The sequence below is a fragment of the Leucoraja erinacea genome, chromosome 4, assembly GCF_028641065.1.
Source record: "Leucoraja erinacea ecotype New England chromosome 4, Leri_hhj_1, whole genome shotgun sequence".
In the NCBI taxonomy this organism is placed as follows: domain Eukaryota; kingdom Metazoa; phylum Chordata; class Chondrichthyes; order Rajiformes; family Rajidae; genus Leucoraja; species Leucoraja erinaceus.
The window spans coordinates 14,047,956-14,066,161 of NC_073380.1; the positions used below are offsets into that span (position 1 = coordinate 14,047,956).

Sequence of the window (18,206 nt, forward strand, 5' to 3'; positions counted from 1 at the left end):
CTGCTGCTTCATAGCTCATGGCCTGGTTCAAATCAGATCTCCAATGTTGTCTGTGGAGTTTACATTCTCGCCCTGTAATCACATTATTTTCTCCCTAGTTCTAGAGTCTCCTGCCACATCCCAAAGACATGTGGGTTAGTAATGTAATTGGCTACTGTAAACTGCCCTTAGTGTATAGGCAAGTGGAAACTATTTGGAATATAGAGAGATGAGCTAAAGAGAAAACTAGTGAGGAATGGGATTGCTCTGTGCTGTGCACGTCAGTGGAGTCAAATCGCCTCCTTCTGTCATAAAGAAAATATAATGCCCCTTTTCAGTGAATCTAGACAGCATTTCATTTAATTAACTAAATCTTGTTTGTATTTTATTTTTGTTGCAAGTACTACTGTAGTGACCAAAATAGATCCATTATCAAAGACCCCTACCACCCATCGCATCACATATTCTCCATCCTGCCATCTGGGAAGAGGTACAGGAGCATTAGCTGCAAAACCAGCAGGATGCTCCTCAGCTTCTTCCCGCAGGCTATAAGACTGCTAAACGGACTTTGCCCCCTGCTAAAGTATCGGGCACCAACCACCAACCTGGACACACTGCGGCAGAGCCACTGTCGTGCCACTGCCGATCGGAACGCCTGTTGATGTTTAGTAGAGTGTTAATTTGTTCATGATATATGTATTTTTATTTCTATTTATTTTTAATGCACACTGAATGGACACTGGTTGAGCAACGTTTTTTTGTTTCCTCTGGGTATGTGAATACTCAGGAAATGACAATAAAGATATACATACAAGATCCAAACCTCACATTTGAACTTACTTCACTGGGCCGGATTTTGATATAAAAGTTGTTCCTTTTGTACGAGATCTTGAGAACCTTGGGCCAAGCAAATCTGTTTATTCTCAAGCGGTCTCGGTAGATCAGTAACCCACTGGCACACACACCAAGCATAATATCAACGCCTTCTGAATCCTTGAAAAGCAGAATAATAAAACACTGACAATATTTCTTGAACCCAATGTAATTTTAGTTATCACTGAACATAACATTTCATGCAAATATTATGGTACCGTTGAGTACATTTTGTCCACATTCACATAACAGTAATGGTCTGAAATTGTATGCAGGTCTATCAGGAATCTCAGTGTTGAAAAGCTTACAGGACATTGAAACGAAGTGCAATAGTTCTGTCAGGGTTCAGTCGAAACTAGTTTCTAACTCAAGACCTGGGAATTGGTTGTACCCAGAAACCAGTCCACCATTTTCTACATCAATGAACAATAGGTGCAGGAGTAGGCCATTTGGCCCTTTGAGCCAGCACAGCCATTCACTGTAATCATGGCTGATCATCCACAATCAGTGCCCCGTTCCTGCCTTATCCCCATATCCCTTGATTCCGCTATCTTTAAGAGCTCTATCTAATTTCCTCTCTTGAAAGCATCCAGAGAACCGGCCTCCACCACCCTCGGAGGCAGAGAACTCCACAGACTCACAACTCTCTGTGTGAAAAAGTATTTCCTCATATCCGTTCTAAATGGATTACCCCCTACATCAATTGCAGCAGTCACTCCTAATGTCCAGGTAGCAGCTAATTGCCCGGTTCTTCATGACAGATTCAATGGGCATTGTTTTGGATGCTGTAGGGTCCTGTAGTGATGCACTCAAGCCCATCGAAGCCCTACAATTCAATTTTTCTAGCATCATAAATACTGCTGAATGGCTATGCTTACTCTGACTGAATAATGCAACTGTGGCAGAAAACCTGAAGCCTACATCCATATCGGCCACATTATCCAATATCCACCAATTTCATGTCAGATAGAAACATAGAAACATAGAAAATAGGTGCAGGAGTAGGCCATTCGGCCCTTCGAGCCTGCACCGCCATTCGATATGATCATGGCTGATCATCCAACTCAGTATCCCATCCCTGCCTTCTCTCCATACCACTTAATCCCTTTAGCCACAAGGGCCACATCTAACTCCCTCTTAAATATAGCCAATGAACTGGCCTCAACTACTTTCTGTGGCAGAGAATTCCACAGATTCACCACTCTCTGTGTAAAAAATGATTTTCTCATCAAGGTCCTAAAACCAAGGGACCAAAAAAATGCCATCAAATACTACCGCAAAAGGGAATACCTGGATCTAAAATGAAAAACAAACTAGTCTTTTTCGTTAGAAAAAAACAAACTGCTGGAGCAACTTAGGTGGCATCTATGGAGATCAATGGGTAGATGATGTCTCGGGTCAGCTGTTTTCTTCAGACTGGTGAGGAGAGGGGAGTGAGGAGAATATCTGATTTGGCCGACTTTGAGGAGTTTTCACTGTGGAGCAGTAAATTTGATTCACAAGAGACTGCTGATGCTGAAATCATATGCAAAAAAATAACCTCAGCAGGTCAGTCAGTATCTGTGAAAGGAAATAGATGGTTAAAATTTCAGTTGGGGACCCTTCTTCCGACTAATGGAGAAAAGGGATCTGATGGTCTGAGGATGGGTCCTGACTTGAAACATCATGTTGTTGGGAAAGAACGTTTTTTGCTCCAGGCTCATGGTCTATTCTACATTTATCAGCACCTGGATGAATACAGGTATGTTCATGTTCCCTATGCTGTACTTCTTTTTCTGTTTCTTTCCAATTCTTCCCCCATTTTGGTTTGCCTCCTTTGCCACAAATCCACTAATTTGTTGACGTTTCCTCTTTCCACAGCCTCTCCCACATTCAAACCCATTTTCCTGGCTTTCACTACACCTCCAATGACTCTCTATTCCATGCTTTCCTTTGTTTGTCCATCCCACTTCATTGTTCACCATTCTTGGGCATGAATGGGTTTCGATTTCACAGGTACTGGAGCTAAACCATTTGAGCTTAAATATCCCTCACTTGCACAACAACTAGAGTCTCTTTAAAAGTCTGCATTCAAATGTGAGTCAATGTGTGCTCTCAATAGATGTGTGATTTGAGATGTCTTTCTTGGAGGAAGCTAGGTACAAATATACAACACACACATTCAGGGGTCTGTGCCAGCTACAATTACATTGCACAGTCAACCAGCTGTAACTGAAGTTCGGGAACCCACCCCATGGAAACGCTTCAAAAGTCAAAGCATGTTCCTGTTGTTGGAAGAAGTTGGCTCCACATCCTTGACATTCCACGTTGTTTTTTTCCTGGCAGCCGCAGTGCTTAAAGGCTAAAGGGCGATTTTGCCGGCGACTGCTGGCATAATTGACTGATGTATCGGCTCACCGAAAAATTGATGCGGCGTGATGGCGTATGACGCTCAGTGTTTTTTCAAGCATCGCAACATTTTTTTTGTCACCACTGGATTTTGAAATGTTCAAAATCTTTTGGCGACACTGATATGTCGCCGACAAAAATCGCCAATTGGGACAGGCCCTTAAATGACATGCTCATCGTGTGTGTGATGACCAATTGGCTTCCTTGTAGAGGAACGGACATCTCTGGGACTAATCTAGTTTCAAGGCTATAAACACACTTCCAATTTGTCAGCTATCTCAATTGTTCCTAAAATCCTTAAATAAATGCTAGATACCCTATTTACCCGTTACAATGTCCTAATCCTCACTAGGCTGTGGACCAACAATTACAAGCAGCATCGCCCTCTCCTATCTCTCCAGAGACACACCTTGGCCACTCCCTCTTCTCCCCTCTCCCATTGGACAAGAGGACAAAAGGCAACTAAACCATCCTACCACAACTAGCGAGCAGTCCTGAACTACTATCTACCTCACTGAACACCCTCAGACTATCTTTGATCGGACTTTACTATCTTGCACTAAACATTATTCCCTTAATCTTGTATCTGTACACTGTGAATGGCTTGAGTGTAATCATTTATTGTCTTTCTGGTGACTGGTCAGCACACAACAAGAGCGTTTCACTATAACCTCGGTACACGTCACGGTAAACAAAACTAAATTAAATTAAACAAATCTATCTCAAGCATATCATTGTTGAACTAATCTGAGCCCAGAAAACCAGTGTGGTGGTCAAAATATTGCTGTTGAACCCTCACCATTGCTCATTACGTGGGGTGGGAGATTGCAACCTTCCTGTTTCGAAGAATGCAATCAACCTGGTATGCACAATCAAATAAGAATCAAATAGAACAAGTTGTCCGACAACTTTAGGCTGTGCACGCCATACACAAGAGGAAGAAGAAACTCATTATGTCCAATTTTGATGACCAATATGCAGCTTGCCTGCTTTCCATCTTCCCCATCCATATACTGTGGTTCATCCAAACCAATGCACCACTGATTCCCTTTGCCTCCATTTCCCCATGCTTGCTGACTTAAAGTAACCCCAGTTTAGAACAGACACATTTAAAAGCCTTGCCTACTTTTCAAGTCCCTCCATCGCTCGGTTGCTGCTCCCTATCTTACTGCTTTCCCTTCCTTAGCAGACTAAAAATGTTGGAGAAACTCAGCGGGTGAGGCAAAGTCTCTGGAGAAAAGTAGGCGACTTTTCGGGTTGAGAACCTTCTTCAGTCTGAACCTGAAATGTCGCCTACTCCTTTTCTCCATAAATGCCGCATCACCCGTTGAGTTTCTCCAGCATTTTTTGTTTACTTTTGATTTTTCCAGCATCTGGAGTTCATTCTTAAATACTTTCTCTTCCTTAAATGACTTATTAAAACCTACCTTTTGACCAAACTTTTAGATACTTCCCCTACTGTAGGCTGCCTGGTGTCAGGTTTTAACAAACAATACAAACAAAGGACTCTAGAAATTCTCAACAAGTCAGGCAGCATCTGCAAACGTGTCACATCAATGAAATCTGTTTCTTTAGATGCAACATCTTCATATTTTATTTATTTTTTCCAGTGTCCATTATATTTTGCATCAGCTATATTTTTCATCTGCCTGATAACACATCTGTGAGGATCCAAGGGATGCTTCATAATTTTCAATGTGCTTTATAAATGCAACTGGAACAAGACCCATGATATAAATGGTCATGATATATATCATCAACACCAAGCTGGCATTTGGTCACCTATTGATGATTAACCTGTCAGTCTGTAAAATGTCTTTCAAGGGTGAATGGTTCAAGTTGGAATCATTCATGGGCAATGCCAAATAACTCACTCACTAACAGCCAACTTGGTCCCGTCTGGATGAGCAGCAAGCATCTTGCTTATGCACTGTACAAGGAAGCAACTACGTTTAAGCTTTGTTGAATTGCAATGGTATCTTGATATATATTCATGTCTCTGAAATATGGAATTTAGCCAAGACAAAGAGCAAGCAAATCAAAATATAAAATGGCAACTCTCAGCTGACAAAAACAAGTGCTGTACTTTCTGTAACCAGTGTCACCAATTCCACATTATTTGATGCTTATTCTGATTGAATATAAACAAAAACCCTTGCTGCACTGACAATAAAGTGCAGTCACGATTGTGTGATAGAAAACATGACAAACAACTTGGATTCATCAACATTGAGGCACAAGGAACTGTAGATGCTGGTTACCAAAAAAACCCAAAACAATGTGCTGTAATAACTGGGAAAGTCAGACAGCATCTCTGGTCTGGAGAACATAGATGGGTGACGTTTTGGGTTAGGATCCTTCTTCAGACGAGTTATTCCAGCGCTGTATCTTTCTTTGGATTCATTAAACATCAACACTGTCAAACACATTTCATTGTACTGTTGACCCTATGTTAACCTACATATGACAATTAAAACTGAACTGAACTGATATAGCAAGATGATAATGCCTGAATAATCTGTTTTGGTGATATTAACGATCAGCTAGGACACATTGGTGACATCCCTACTCTTTTTTGAAATGACAGCATCTGATCTTTGCCATCTGTCCAAGACAATAGATCAAATCTCATTTTAACATCTCATCCAAGAGGCAGACACTTAAACAATAAAGCCATCCCTCTGACCTACAGATAATTGTTAAACTGGATTTCTGAACACCTTACTGGAGTGGCATTAAACTGACAACCTTCTCACACAAACCACAGCTGACGCTAATGTTTGAGATAGCCCTGTCTGCAAGATTGATTTGTGATTATGCGGCAAACTTAGGTAGAGACTAATCGGCTGTAAAATATATGCATTGTAAAACTTCGACATGAAATATCTATACAAAATATACCCACAAACCACCTATATTTAAACCAGTGTTCAAGAAGGAACTGCAGGTGCTGGAGAATCGAAGGTAGACAAAATTGCTGGAGAAACTCAGCGGGTGCGGCAGCATCTTGGAGTGAAGGAAATATTTCCTTCGCTCCATAGATGCTGCCGCACCTGCTGAGTTTCTCCAGCAATTTTGCCTACCTTATATTTAAACCAGGTTGTGCTCTATATTCTTTACACATTTACAGTGGAGAGATAAGTTTTTTTTGGCCTTCCATCACAGCAATGTGATGGATGTTTATGTAAAATGTAAATTATGTTGTGTCTGGGGTCTATTTGTGTGTAATGTATGGCTGCAGGAACGGCATTTCGTTTGGACCTCCAGGGGTCCAAATGACAATTAAATTGACTATACTGAGAGATGGCAATGATGGGGAGTTTGGGCTAATCAGGTTGTAGACGTTTGTGCGATTTGTACATTTCTAATTAAATAGCAAACCATTGCTGATGCCATTTATACTGTGTGTCAGTTATTTTACGGTGTCTGATTGATACAAGCAATGTTCCTTTCCTTCCTTTCTCTAATCTGTCTTTATATTTTAATAAATACCTAAACTGACAGGCAGAAAAGAGTTCCAATCAAGTGGAATGAAACAGCTGCATCTCTAGTTTATTCTTAGCAATGTGGTTCTTTGGCTCAGTGTCCGTTGACAAGTATTTCATTTTAAATCAAAGAACAATTTCCAACAGTTAATCAGTTGTGTCACTTCAAGCAGAGATGGAAACAAAATACTATCCCACAGTTTAGCTGCTGATGTACCTTGGCATGATGTAGATCCACTCCATACATAGATAGCTTTTTGACATTTTCCAAAAAATGCATCTCTGCTTCAGCAGGTGACATGCCCCTAAAATATACAAGCAAAAATTAGAATTTTATTTTGCTCACCTATCAACTGCAACATTTTGAATTTCATAAATCTATCTAAAAACAGGAAAAAACAGTTAAAATTGTGTGCACTTTCTCACAAAGCTATATAACTTCCTCTGAAATAATCAGTTTATACATCTGGAGAAGAATATAAATCGCACAAATGGGCTATATTTATGCTTAGAAAAGAAATGTAAAAGCCTTGCCTACAAATAATTCCCGACTGAGAGACCAACCTACATTTTGAGGACTAGGCAAGTGAGCCACATGTTTCCTAACACAAAAAATACCTGGATTAGCTGACAGCAGATGCAACTCCCAAGTGAGATGAACTGAAGACTCTGGTTCATCATTGCAAAAGGGGAAACTGTAATATCCTCAGAGAAATGAAACACAGGCCACAAATAGTCAAATAATCAGTCTCATCTGAATTTTACCAGGTAGTCAATAAGCTGTCCCAGGGCAATGCTATTTATGGCCTCAATCACTGCACACTGTGCATTCATTTAGAGAAAGATTTCAGATCTCTTAATAGAAAGTAAAGGGCCTGTCCCACTTACATGTCCTTGACATTCAAATTACGCGACCTCGTGGTCGCGTTGAGCCGAGACGGTTGAGCGAAGGTCGGGCGCGATTACATGCGTACGCACAGCCGTCTGGAGCCACTGACATCATTTGAAGATGGACACAAAGCTGGAGTAATTCAGCGGGACCGGCAGCATCTCTGGAGAGAAGGAATGGGTGACGTTTCGTGTCGAAACTTCTTCAGTCTGAAAAGAAGGGTCTTGACCCGAATCGTCACCCATTGCTTCTCTCCAGAGATGCTGCCGGTCCCGCTGAGTTACTCCTGCATCTTGTGTCTATCTTCAATTTTCTTGGCCTTGCTCTGGGAGTAGAAGTGGGGGCGCATCAGGACCGCAACGGCCGTGAGCCCCAGGCCGAGTTCGGCGATCGTTTGCCTGCTTCTGCTGCTGAAGGTGAGACGTTGCATCACGCCAGGGTCTTGGGCCCGTCCCCTTTGGCCGTCAGTTCCGCGACAGGCCGTTGGCGCGCAAAGATTTAGTTCACTACAAGTTTCGGAGCCCGCGCGATGTTGGGACTGGTCCCGCACAACTCCATACCCCTCCGCGCTTCTAAGTGGGACCGGCCCCGCGCGGCCATACGGTGCCCATACGCCTCAAGCGACCACGAGGTCGCGTAATTTGCAAGCCAAGGACGCGTAAGTGGGACAGGCCCTTTAAGGAAAAAAAATCACTTATCGTTACTGATTATTCAATATAATTCCAATGTATTTACAAATGCACAGAGAGCATATTACTTTGAGCCCCAAATTAATTGCAGAATACCATTGATAAACTGTTCTATATCACAGTATTTAGCAACTGTGAAGCCCAGTGACAAGTTATCCACAAGGAATACTCTGCATATCCTATGTGTTACTGTCATTATTTGTGTTTTAATGTTCACCTAGGAGGTCTGCTCCTTAGATTATAAAGCTTACATCCCTACAGCCACAGCACAGTGTTAACACTTCACAATGCTGCTTTCACAAGATAAGTTATTTTCACAATTCTTTTCCCTAAACTGTACCAGAGTGACCCTCCCATTCAGAAGTAGTCTCAGAACACTGTACAAAATGAGAAAAAAAGATACACTGGATACTTTGTGCAAAGACAATGGGAACTGGAGAGATAATGACTGAGAACTACAGGGGAAGGGAAGATTTTCAAATCTACAATAAGTGAACAGGAAATTGTAGAGAACTGATATTAGCTGTGAAGAGGACAGGAAGGATGTGGGAAGACTTTGAATCATCACAAAGTTGATAAAAGTATGAAATGGTTTAATGAGATATAATAAGCAAAAGACTAAGCTGCAAATATGCATTTTGATTGGATCAATGAATGCTTGGACTAAAAAGGTTAAAAAGTAGTACACTTAGGTGGAGGACATTTAAAAAATATTTTAGTTTTTGGATACAAGCCTTATCAGGGATGCACATCCCCATTCGACAAAATTAAGAGGCCATGTGTGTCAGTTCAGTGTAAATTATGCCGGTATGAGACTTTAATCATACACAAGCAAGGTATTATGTCTTTATACAAATCCAACAATTTCATTGTCACTTTTTCTAGCAATGGCTAATTTAGAAACTTAATTCTAAATTTCAATTAACCATGACTGCATCGGAACTCATTTTCTCCGGGTCGAAGCCTCAAGATTATTAGTTTATAGCATAACAACTACATTACTGTTTCCTATAAAACTTTCCAGAAGCCGAGGTCTAGGTACTGAGAGTCAGAGAAACAAGTGACACAGGGGTTTAGGATAAATCTTCAGGAGGTTGCATAGATGAACACAACAATGGCATGGGGACAGAAGAGTGGTAATTTATTGATTGATTTATTGTTTGAGTAGGAATTTATTGATTTATTGGTGGAGATTGAAAGGATAGGGTCATGGTACCACTGAATATGGTTGTGCTAAACACAAGTGCTAATTTGAGGTCCAACAGAACAATCAGTGCTGTGACCAATGGGTCGAGAAGGATTTAAAGAATTATAGAAAATAATATCAGGGGATATAGAGATGGGAGAACACAATTGTGAGGAAATAAGGGTTAAAGATATGTTGAAGGTAGACACAAAACATTGGAGTAACTCAGCGAGACAGGCAGCATCTCTGGAGAGAAGGAATGGGTAACGTTTCGAATCGAGACCCTTCTTCAGACTGATGTCAGGGGCATCAAATAAATATATGTTATTGACTGCAGAGGATGAATGGGTCACAAGTTTGGGTTTTTAACATAGGAGGTGATGAATGCAGTTATGAAAAGGCATGAGACAGTGCCCTAGGAAAGGAGCATATCAAGGGAGGCATTTGCTAAAATCTGAAATTTACAAGTGTTGTAATTTGAAATTATGGGTATTACCATAATGTTTTATTCACAGGTCTCATACAGTAAACACAGCTTATGCTGAGGAGAGCACCTATGATAACGAGAGTTAAAATGTCAAAGCAACAATTTATTGAGTTTTCTAGGGAATTGGGGTTTATTAGTAGCATGTGACTTGCCTTGCCCATTGGAGTTTACTAAATACATACAAGATTTGATGACTGAATTTTTGGATCCATTTGTAAGACACTTGGTGAAAGCCACCTGGCAATTTTCAAGTATCAGATTAAATGCCATCACATTGTTTGACATACCTGTGGCTTTTGTGTAGTTCTATCACTTTTTCTTCCAGTTCCTTTGTTTCATTCGGAGCAAAGCGAAACTCACTGATGTACTCAGTGCCGTACTCATCTGGATCATAGTCTCCAAGTTCCGCCTGGACTGTGTAGGAACCAAGCAAGACGTGTGTAGCAAAAGAACACGGCAATCGCCCAGAGATAATGTCATCCCTCAGTTGCAGACACAGGTAGTACCTACATGGGGGAAAAAGACAATGAAGCTTGAGATCTTTCAACATTTGTGTGATTTTGGGGTACAACTGAAATTCATAGTTGAACTCACCTTCAGAGTTAGGAAATGACAATTTATATTCTTCATGAAATGATTGAAAGCAAATGCCTATATTGCATGGCCAAATTATCCAAGGGTATATATGCACAAAATCATATCATTATCGTCTAAACAAGTATATGACTGGTTTAGATACCATACTGGTTATTCTGAACTACTGTAATGTAACACAGAAAATTACAGGTATTCCCTTCTTGCAAATTGAACATTTCTCAGCACTGAAGACATTCTTTGCTTTTAGTGAAGTATTGCTGTGAACAATGACATTAAGCGTGATGATCGTTAAGACATCAAACCATCCAACTCAAACACTATTCACTTTAAGACAGCATTTAGAGAAAAAAGTTGAAATCGGTTTATTAGAACAATTGTTAATATGCAAGGTGTATTTTTTTTAAATGTCAATTTTGCTAGGCCTCGTCAGATGGCTGTTAAGAGTTCAAGGAAATGCTAAAAGTAACATACCCAACCAGGTAAGGAAAACCCATTGTAAACAACAAACTGCAAGAGGAACTCAGCAGATCAGTGATGATAAATTGAGTCCGTTCTTCTGGATCCGTCCAAACTAAGGATTTCAACCTGAAATGTTGTCTGTCCATTTCCCTCCACAGATGCTGCTTGACCCTCTGAGTGCCTCCAGTTAATTTTTTTTCTACCGAATTCCAGCATCTGCAGTCTTATCTCCAAGATATATTCCTTACTCAGAGGGTAGTTGTGGGCCAGATTGCATCAATTTAGTGGTTTATACAGTGGCTATAATTGATACTAGATTTTGATTCCAAATACAATAACTGCATTCACGTTTATCAAACTACATGATGAGAGTTGGATGTCTCAAACATTATTGCAGACATTTAAATTACATGTTTGGAAACTACATTGCCATACTACTACAAATCTTATATTTCTCTCTCTACATTGAAGGATTACATTAGCAGTGAGCTAAATAACTACCACCATGTTCCTGTTAAAGAAGCAATTTTGGCATTTCCATTACAATGTACCGGAAATGGAGCAGCTCTTCACAGAACTTTCACAGCTGAACTTATAGGAAAAGTGAAGTTGGAAGATACCACATCAAGACTGAAAGGGACTAAGGCGACTGTACATATTTTTAGTTTGCTTTCAAATGTTTTGATTTATTTACTATTTAATTTCAGTCTTAATTAATTCACTTTTAAATCTTTAACTAATTTAAACAGTTAATGGAGTTAAAACAGCTCTGAAGGTTTCTGGAGATGAGAAATATTAAAATCTGTGGCAACTTGCACAAGCATGACTCAATTTTACCAGTGAGATTGGTTAGTTTGTTACTTTAACATTCAGAAGTCCAATACGTTTTGATCAAATCGTCAAAATGCCTCCAGGCCATTCAAAATGTAATAAAATTCTACGACGGCAAATGAGGAATGTAAAACAAGACAAAGAGAGACTGTAAATGCTGGAATCTGGAGTAAAAATTAAATTGCTAGAAGAGCTCACATGCGTCTTATCCAATATTGTCTAATGCATTTGGCACTTGTGACATGGCCTCCAAGGGTTCTTCTAAATTTAATTCCACATTTTTTAAGCTTATGATCGTTCTGTACAGAATGGCCATCTTCAGCTCCAGTTGCATGCCATTTCAACTCCCTCCTCCTATTTTATACAACTATTTAATATGCTACATAATGCAGTTTGAGCTGGTGATCTCTCATGTTGGATCTCACCTAATTTCAATTGTATTTCCAACAAACTGCCATCTAAAATAGGGGACAACTGAATTTTTCCAACAAATCTTGCCATTAATTTTCAAATCTTAATATAGCCCTAAATTTCTGCTGCTATTTCCAATTTCCCCAGCCATAACCTCAACGCAAATTGGTGTAGTCTCTAAAAATTATCCAAGTAGCTAACTGTAGTCTTTTAGATGGTTTTCCCAAGTACGATACCAATATTCCAGTGGTCAACTGTTGTGGAGATTCCAGGCTTATGCAATTCCCGCGTTCTCTACACAGCATATAAAATGGACACCCAGGGTGCACAGGGATTAAACAATTCACAAAGTGCCAGAGAATCTCAGGTCAGGCAGCACCAGTGGAGGGAAATGGACAGACGAACTTCCGACCCTTATTCAGAAGACACTTCTCCAGCTGTTTGTTCAAGATTCCATCATCAGCCGTCACATGTGTCTCAATTTGCACAAAGATGAAGTTGCATGTGTGAGTTGAACAGAAACCAGCAAATGACAAATTATTTCCACATTTACTAGCTGGTTTTGAGACACCTGTTCTGGGCTCCCCTATATTTTGCAGGTTTGAGTATTTACTCCATTTCAAACTTTCATTTATATAATGCAGCAAGTAGAGTTACTGCCACACATTTCCAGTGTGGAGGAGTGAATGGTGCGGATTCACCTCCACACCTGAATGGTGTGGAATGCTGGCCAAAGGAACGGACAGAAGATGAAGGTACTTCCCAACAGGGGGTAGGCTCTATCAGGGACACGGGCGTAGGTCTGCCACGGGGTTTACCGGTCGACTCCCGAGGGGTAGAGATAAGAGTGTCGGTGTGTGTTCTTGAACTGTTGGAATTAAAAAGCTTCTTTTGAATCCGCCTGGCCTCCGGTCTTTTCCTGACCTTGACCAGGCCACTACAATACTTCCCAACACTCTATCAAAGGGCTGGCTCAGTTGGCAGGCATGCAAATAGAAGGTGGCTGGCTCAACAATCATCAGTGTACTCTGCCAATTCATCCTTTTGTGGCCAGTAATAACCTTGGTTGTAACTCCAGGTACTATTTGAGATGCTGCATGTGTCCATGTCTCACAATCCAAACCAAAAGCCACAAGCCCTTCAATGATTTGTAATGACTTTCGCTAGCTACCTTACAATTGCAGTTCCAATTTTATTTTTTAATCAACTATGACCGTTGAAGGAAGACATAAAGCCAATTGATAAAAGATACTTTAAACTATGCCCAAGTTCTAGAAGTTCAAATTGCACCGTTAACCAACTGAATATTGGCCAGAAATCAGATATCAGAGCCTTTTATTAAAGGCAAAAATGCAAAATTAATTTATTTGTCCATTATTTCAACAACAAACAGCCAGAAATTTGAAAAATCTTAGATATACCAGCTGAATGTCATTGCAAATAACTCGTTTTTGTGATACAACCTATAATGTTTAAATTCCACTTCTCTGACTGGAACATACAGCACTTTGCTCTGAACCATAAATGACAATTGGATGAAAATGTAAGTTGCTGTTTGAAAGAAAGTAGTCCAAATAATAGCAACAGACACATTTGAGATATGCATCTCAAACATAATTGCCTTTTACAATAATACTGTCTTTTTACGCTGAATGCATTTTAACAATATTATACTATGTATTTATTTAATCTTAGTTTTACAAGGTGTTGACAAGCTCTCATTACCACTCTTCTATCAGCTTCTATAGCAGGAAGTAAAATATGAATCTAGAGCAATACCAACTAAATTTTAAGTGTTGTTCTAGTTTCTAGCTGGCTGCAGAATTTCCAACTTATCCTATGATGTCCATTGCCGCAGATTTGGGCCTACAAGTGGAATTAAGATGCCCACCTTCAGGATCAATTGTTATTGAGTGGGAAAATAATAACGCCCAATTCCAACAACAGATGATCAGTTTGCTTTTCTCCAACATAATTTGACCATAAAGATATAATTATGGTTCAATGATTCTATATTGTCACGTGTACCGAGGTACAGTGAAATTTGATTTGCCATACAGTCATACCAAAATAAAAAAGCAACCAGATACATAACTCCATAAAGATTAAACATAGAATTAAAAAGCCATCACGGCGGCGTGTGAGAATCCCCAGGGCACACAGCATAAGCAGAGACCCACAGCCATCAGTTCAATGCCCAGGCTACATACACGCTCCTTCACTGTGATGTGACCAGAGTTGTACATAGAAACATAGAAAATAGGTGCAGGAGTAGGCCATTCGGCCCTTCGGCCCTTCGAGCCTACACCGCCATTCAATATGATCATGGTTGATCATCCAACTCAGTATCTTGTACCTGCCTTCTCTCCATCCCTTTAGCCACAAGGGCCACATCTAACTCCCTCTTAATACTGACCGCTGTAACTCTCTCTGCAGTCCAAATTATCATATTTGAGTAGTGAATTCTTCCCCTTTTTGGGAAATTTTAGCTGATGCATATCTGTGGTATTAATTTGTAGATATAGGAAAATTTTAAAAAGTCCTTAATGCGTTTGTAAGATAACATGAATTAAGTATTTCTAAAATATGCTTTGAATCAGGGTGTTGAGTGAAGCTTTCAAAGTACATGAAGTTTGAAGTGAAATAAAACTCTCGCATTAACTAATGTACATCCTCTGTGGTATGGAAACCATTCAGAAAGATGTTGGAGAATCACACAGAATGAAATACACTGCCGATTGTTGAGAAGGCAGGTTCAAAGCACTCAGCAGGAATCAAATCAAACCAACCTTTACTGTCATCTTGCAAAGCAACAATTGTACAGTACAAAATGAGAAGACGGTTCCCAGGAAAAAGGCAGATGGCAATATTTAATATGCCCAACAGCCTGAAATTAAATGAAGTTATCCTTAATGTAGCTCTACCAGGATGGTAAGAGCATTGCAATCTGTATAATATATCATCGGGATATATTTTGGGTTGGAAGATTATTGGTTACATTGTGTGGTCTTTGCTTCAGGCAATCGGGGAATAAGAAAGATTCTGTAATCATCACATTCTATTTCAAGATTTCATCCATTATCTTCTGACATAATTGTTTCTTTCAAAATGTCGTTGAAATTTATTTCTTCCAACATCGCCATCTTCTTCCTCTTTCAATTCTCCTTCCCCTCATCTCATGTTCATACCTCTGTGAGATATTATATACTGTGGAAAGCAACTGGTCTGGATGGAGTCCCCAGCTGCCTCAGAACTTGCTCTTACCAGCTAGCAGGACTATTCATGGACATCTTTAACCTCTCCGAAGCAGCTAGTTTAATGACTTCAGGAAGCGAGGTGTAAATATCACCAACAATTTATCCTGGACCGACCACATTGAAACTATAGCCAATAAAGCACACAAATGCCGTTACTTCCTGAGAAGACTAAGGAGATTCAGCATATCTCCAACAACTCTTACCACTTCAATATTCGCACCACAGAAAGCATCCTATTGAGATGTATCACAACTTGGTTTGCAGCAGCTCTGCCCAAAAAATTATAGTGAGATGTGGATGTAGCCCGGTCCATCACACAAACCAGCCTACAGCCTCCAAGCTCCCACCCCTGCCAACAATTGGCACCTTGTACACGCCACGTTGCCCTCAGGAATAATTTTCAACTCAAACCATTCCGTCTTCTCCCCTCTCTGATTAGGCATAAAATACAAAAGCTTGAAAGCACATACCACGAGATTCAGGAGCAGCTCCTTCCCTAGGTTAGCCAATTGAACAGTCCCCCCATAAGCTGGCATGTAGTCCTGATTTTTCAAACGACCTCATTGTGAGTTTTAGTTTAGACTGCATTGCCTCTGTAACTGTAATACTGTAAAACTATATTCTGCACATTGATATTTTTATCTTTGCATTTCCTATTATTCTCGTGTATGGCTTGATTTTATTCCTGCTTAGCATGATTTTATTTTGTTTGATGATTACCACTGATTTTAACTAAATGTAACTGATGGGATGATAGGAATTTTATGGGCCTCAACACACTATGCATGCATGGCCTGAACTCTCCTCTCGGGATCTCTCCATAGAACGTCATTACAAAACAGCTCTTTCCAAAGTCGATTCAACTGGAGGCAAAGGAAGCATTTTTTCCCCACTCACCTTGTGATGTCCTCAGAGAGCTGAGCGGGATCCGGAGGATAGAACTTCACATTGAATGCAAACTGCCACAAACCACCTAGATAGAGACAAATCATTACAAACAAAAAAAAGGATTTAAGCTTTCCTTTGAAATAATTACTTTTAAGAAATGCTTTTTCACTAGTAATACGCCCAGCGCTTTTTTGACAACTTTACCTCGGATCAATTCTGAAATGAAAAGATACCCACGGCTTTGGTTCTTTATTAGAAATTGTTCTAAATGCCCTTCTCCCCAATTTTCATGATGGTTTCTTTCAAGAAATTACTATTGTATGAATCGTGGTGAATCATTTTATCAAAATGTGCATCTGATGTTTTTGTAAAACTGTTATCATGACAACAGGAGTACGTAATAAGACAGAAGCAATACGCAATCGTTTCAGTTTTCAAAGTGTTAAGTTAAAAAAAAAGTTGATTTCATGTTTCCTTCCCCACTATGGAATTTTACTTCTCATTTAGGAAGGAGAAAGTTCCATAGTGGGGAAGAAAACTTCCAGGCCTAAATTAACTAAGTATATGTTCAATTGATACCCAAGTGAACAGCTGCTCAGTGAAAGGGACCATAAACGTGTCTGATTAGAATTCAAGCATTAGCTTGTTATGCAAAGGAGGATGATGATGTGCAATGACTTTATCTCACATCACAGTTGTCAGCCTGCAATAATTCTTTGATTTATTGTCAACCTTCACATTGATTGAAGCGTGATAAAATAAAAAGTTAAATTACAGCAATATGGCTCATGATTTCAATCCGCCCCCATTGCCAATTTAATAGTGAACAATAACTTAAAAAAAACTGATGTATATGGAAAAATGTAGTCCAACACTATATCTGCATGCTCCAGTAAACAGGACAAGTCAGAACGATGTGGCCTACATCAGTTGCACTTACAATATATGTCACGGACTACAGCTACAGATTGTTAAACATTTTTTTAAAAACTGAATACAATTATTTTTCAAAATACTCATCATTTTGATTTTCATAACTTTACGGGTAGAAAGACACCTTTATCAAACAAGCGCACTACACGTAATAATGTTTCCCCTATAATCATCTGAATCATTGGTTCTCTACCCCTACATAAGGTCTACCTTGCCCATCATTGCTTTCTCTTCCCAGGTCTCACACCTTGCATTCCACCATCTGGTTTTTGTTTCAGTTATGTGTAGAATCTATGAACTGTTTAGGTTCTTCTAAGACACTAACATTCCTATTTACCATGAACTATGGTGTTCATTTACACCTAATCAGTAACTTTACTACTGAAATATGTATAACAGAGTAGTGTGTCATTATATATGAACACGGGTAAATAACTACACTTTTAATGTTGTTAGTTAATGAATTTGTAGGTTATTCTTTCGGGAAAAAAAATCACACTGAAATAAATATCTGAATTCTTCCAGACCTAGGAGAGTCTGTAAAAGTCCACAACACTATTTTTGACAAGCCTGGCAGTGTTCATGTCTTTCTTGATGCAGTCACCTTCCTGAACAGTTCCACAGCCACATGAAACGATTTGCTAATCAAATAACCACTGCAGAACACACGATTCTTTATTATTAGTCTGGAGCTGTGCATTGTCAGTCATGTAACATAACCTCTATTACAACCTTACATTTTTGATGAATGAGTTTGTCAATGCAAATCCGAAGCAGAAAGAGGAGTAGGGCGGTTTGGTATTAAAGTAAAAGGAGTCTGGGCTGTGATATACATTTAAAGCAGGTTACAGGTA

The 18,206-nt window shown here is 39.7% G+C and overlaps 1 protein-coding gene across 17 annotated transcripts in view; it reads right to left on the bottom strand.

The window, feature by feature from the left end:
* Window positions 1–18,206, bottom strand: part of epb41l3a (erythrocyte membrane protein band 4.1-like 3a) — a 171,194-nt gene that overhangs the window by 61,641 nt on the left and 91,347 nt on the right. For all 17 annotated transcript variants that reach the window (XM_055633729.1, XM_055633724.1, XM_055633725.1 and 14 more), the window contains 4 exons: window positions 16,429–16,504; window positions 10,264–10,482; window positions 6,943–7,030; window positions 820–972 (listed from right to left, as the gene is read on the bottom strand). In XM_055633729.1, coding sequence (XP_055489704.1) covers window positions 820–972; window positions 6,943–7,030; window positions 10,264–10,482; window positions 16,429–16,504 — 536 coding nt within the window. The remainder of the gene's footprint in view (window positions 1–819; window positions 973–6,942; window positions 7,031–10,263; window positions 10,483–16,428; window positions 16,505–18,206) is intronic.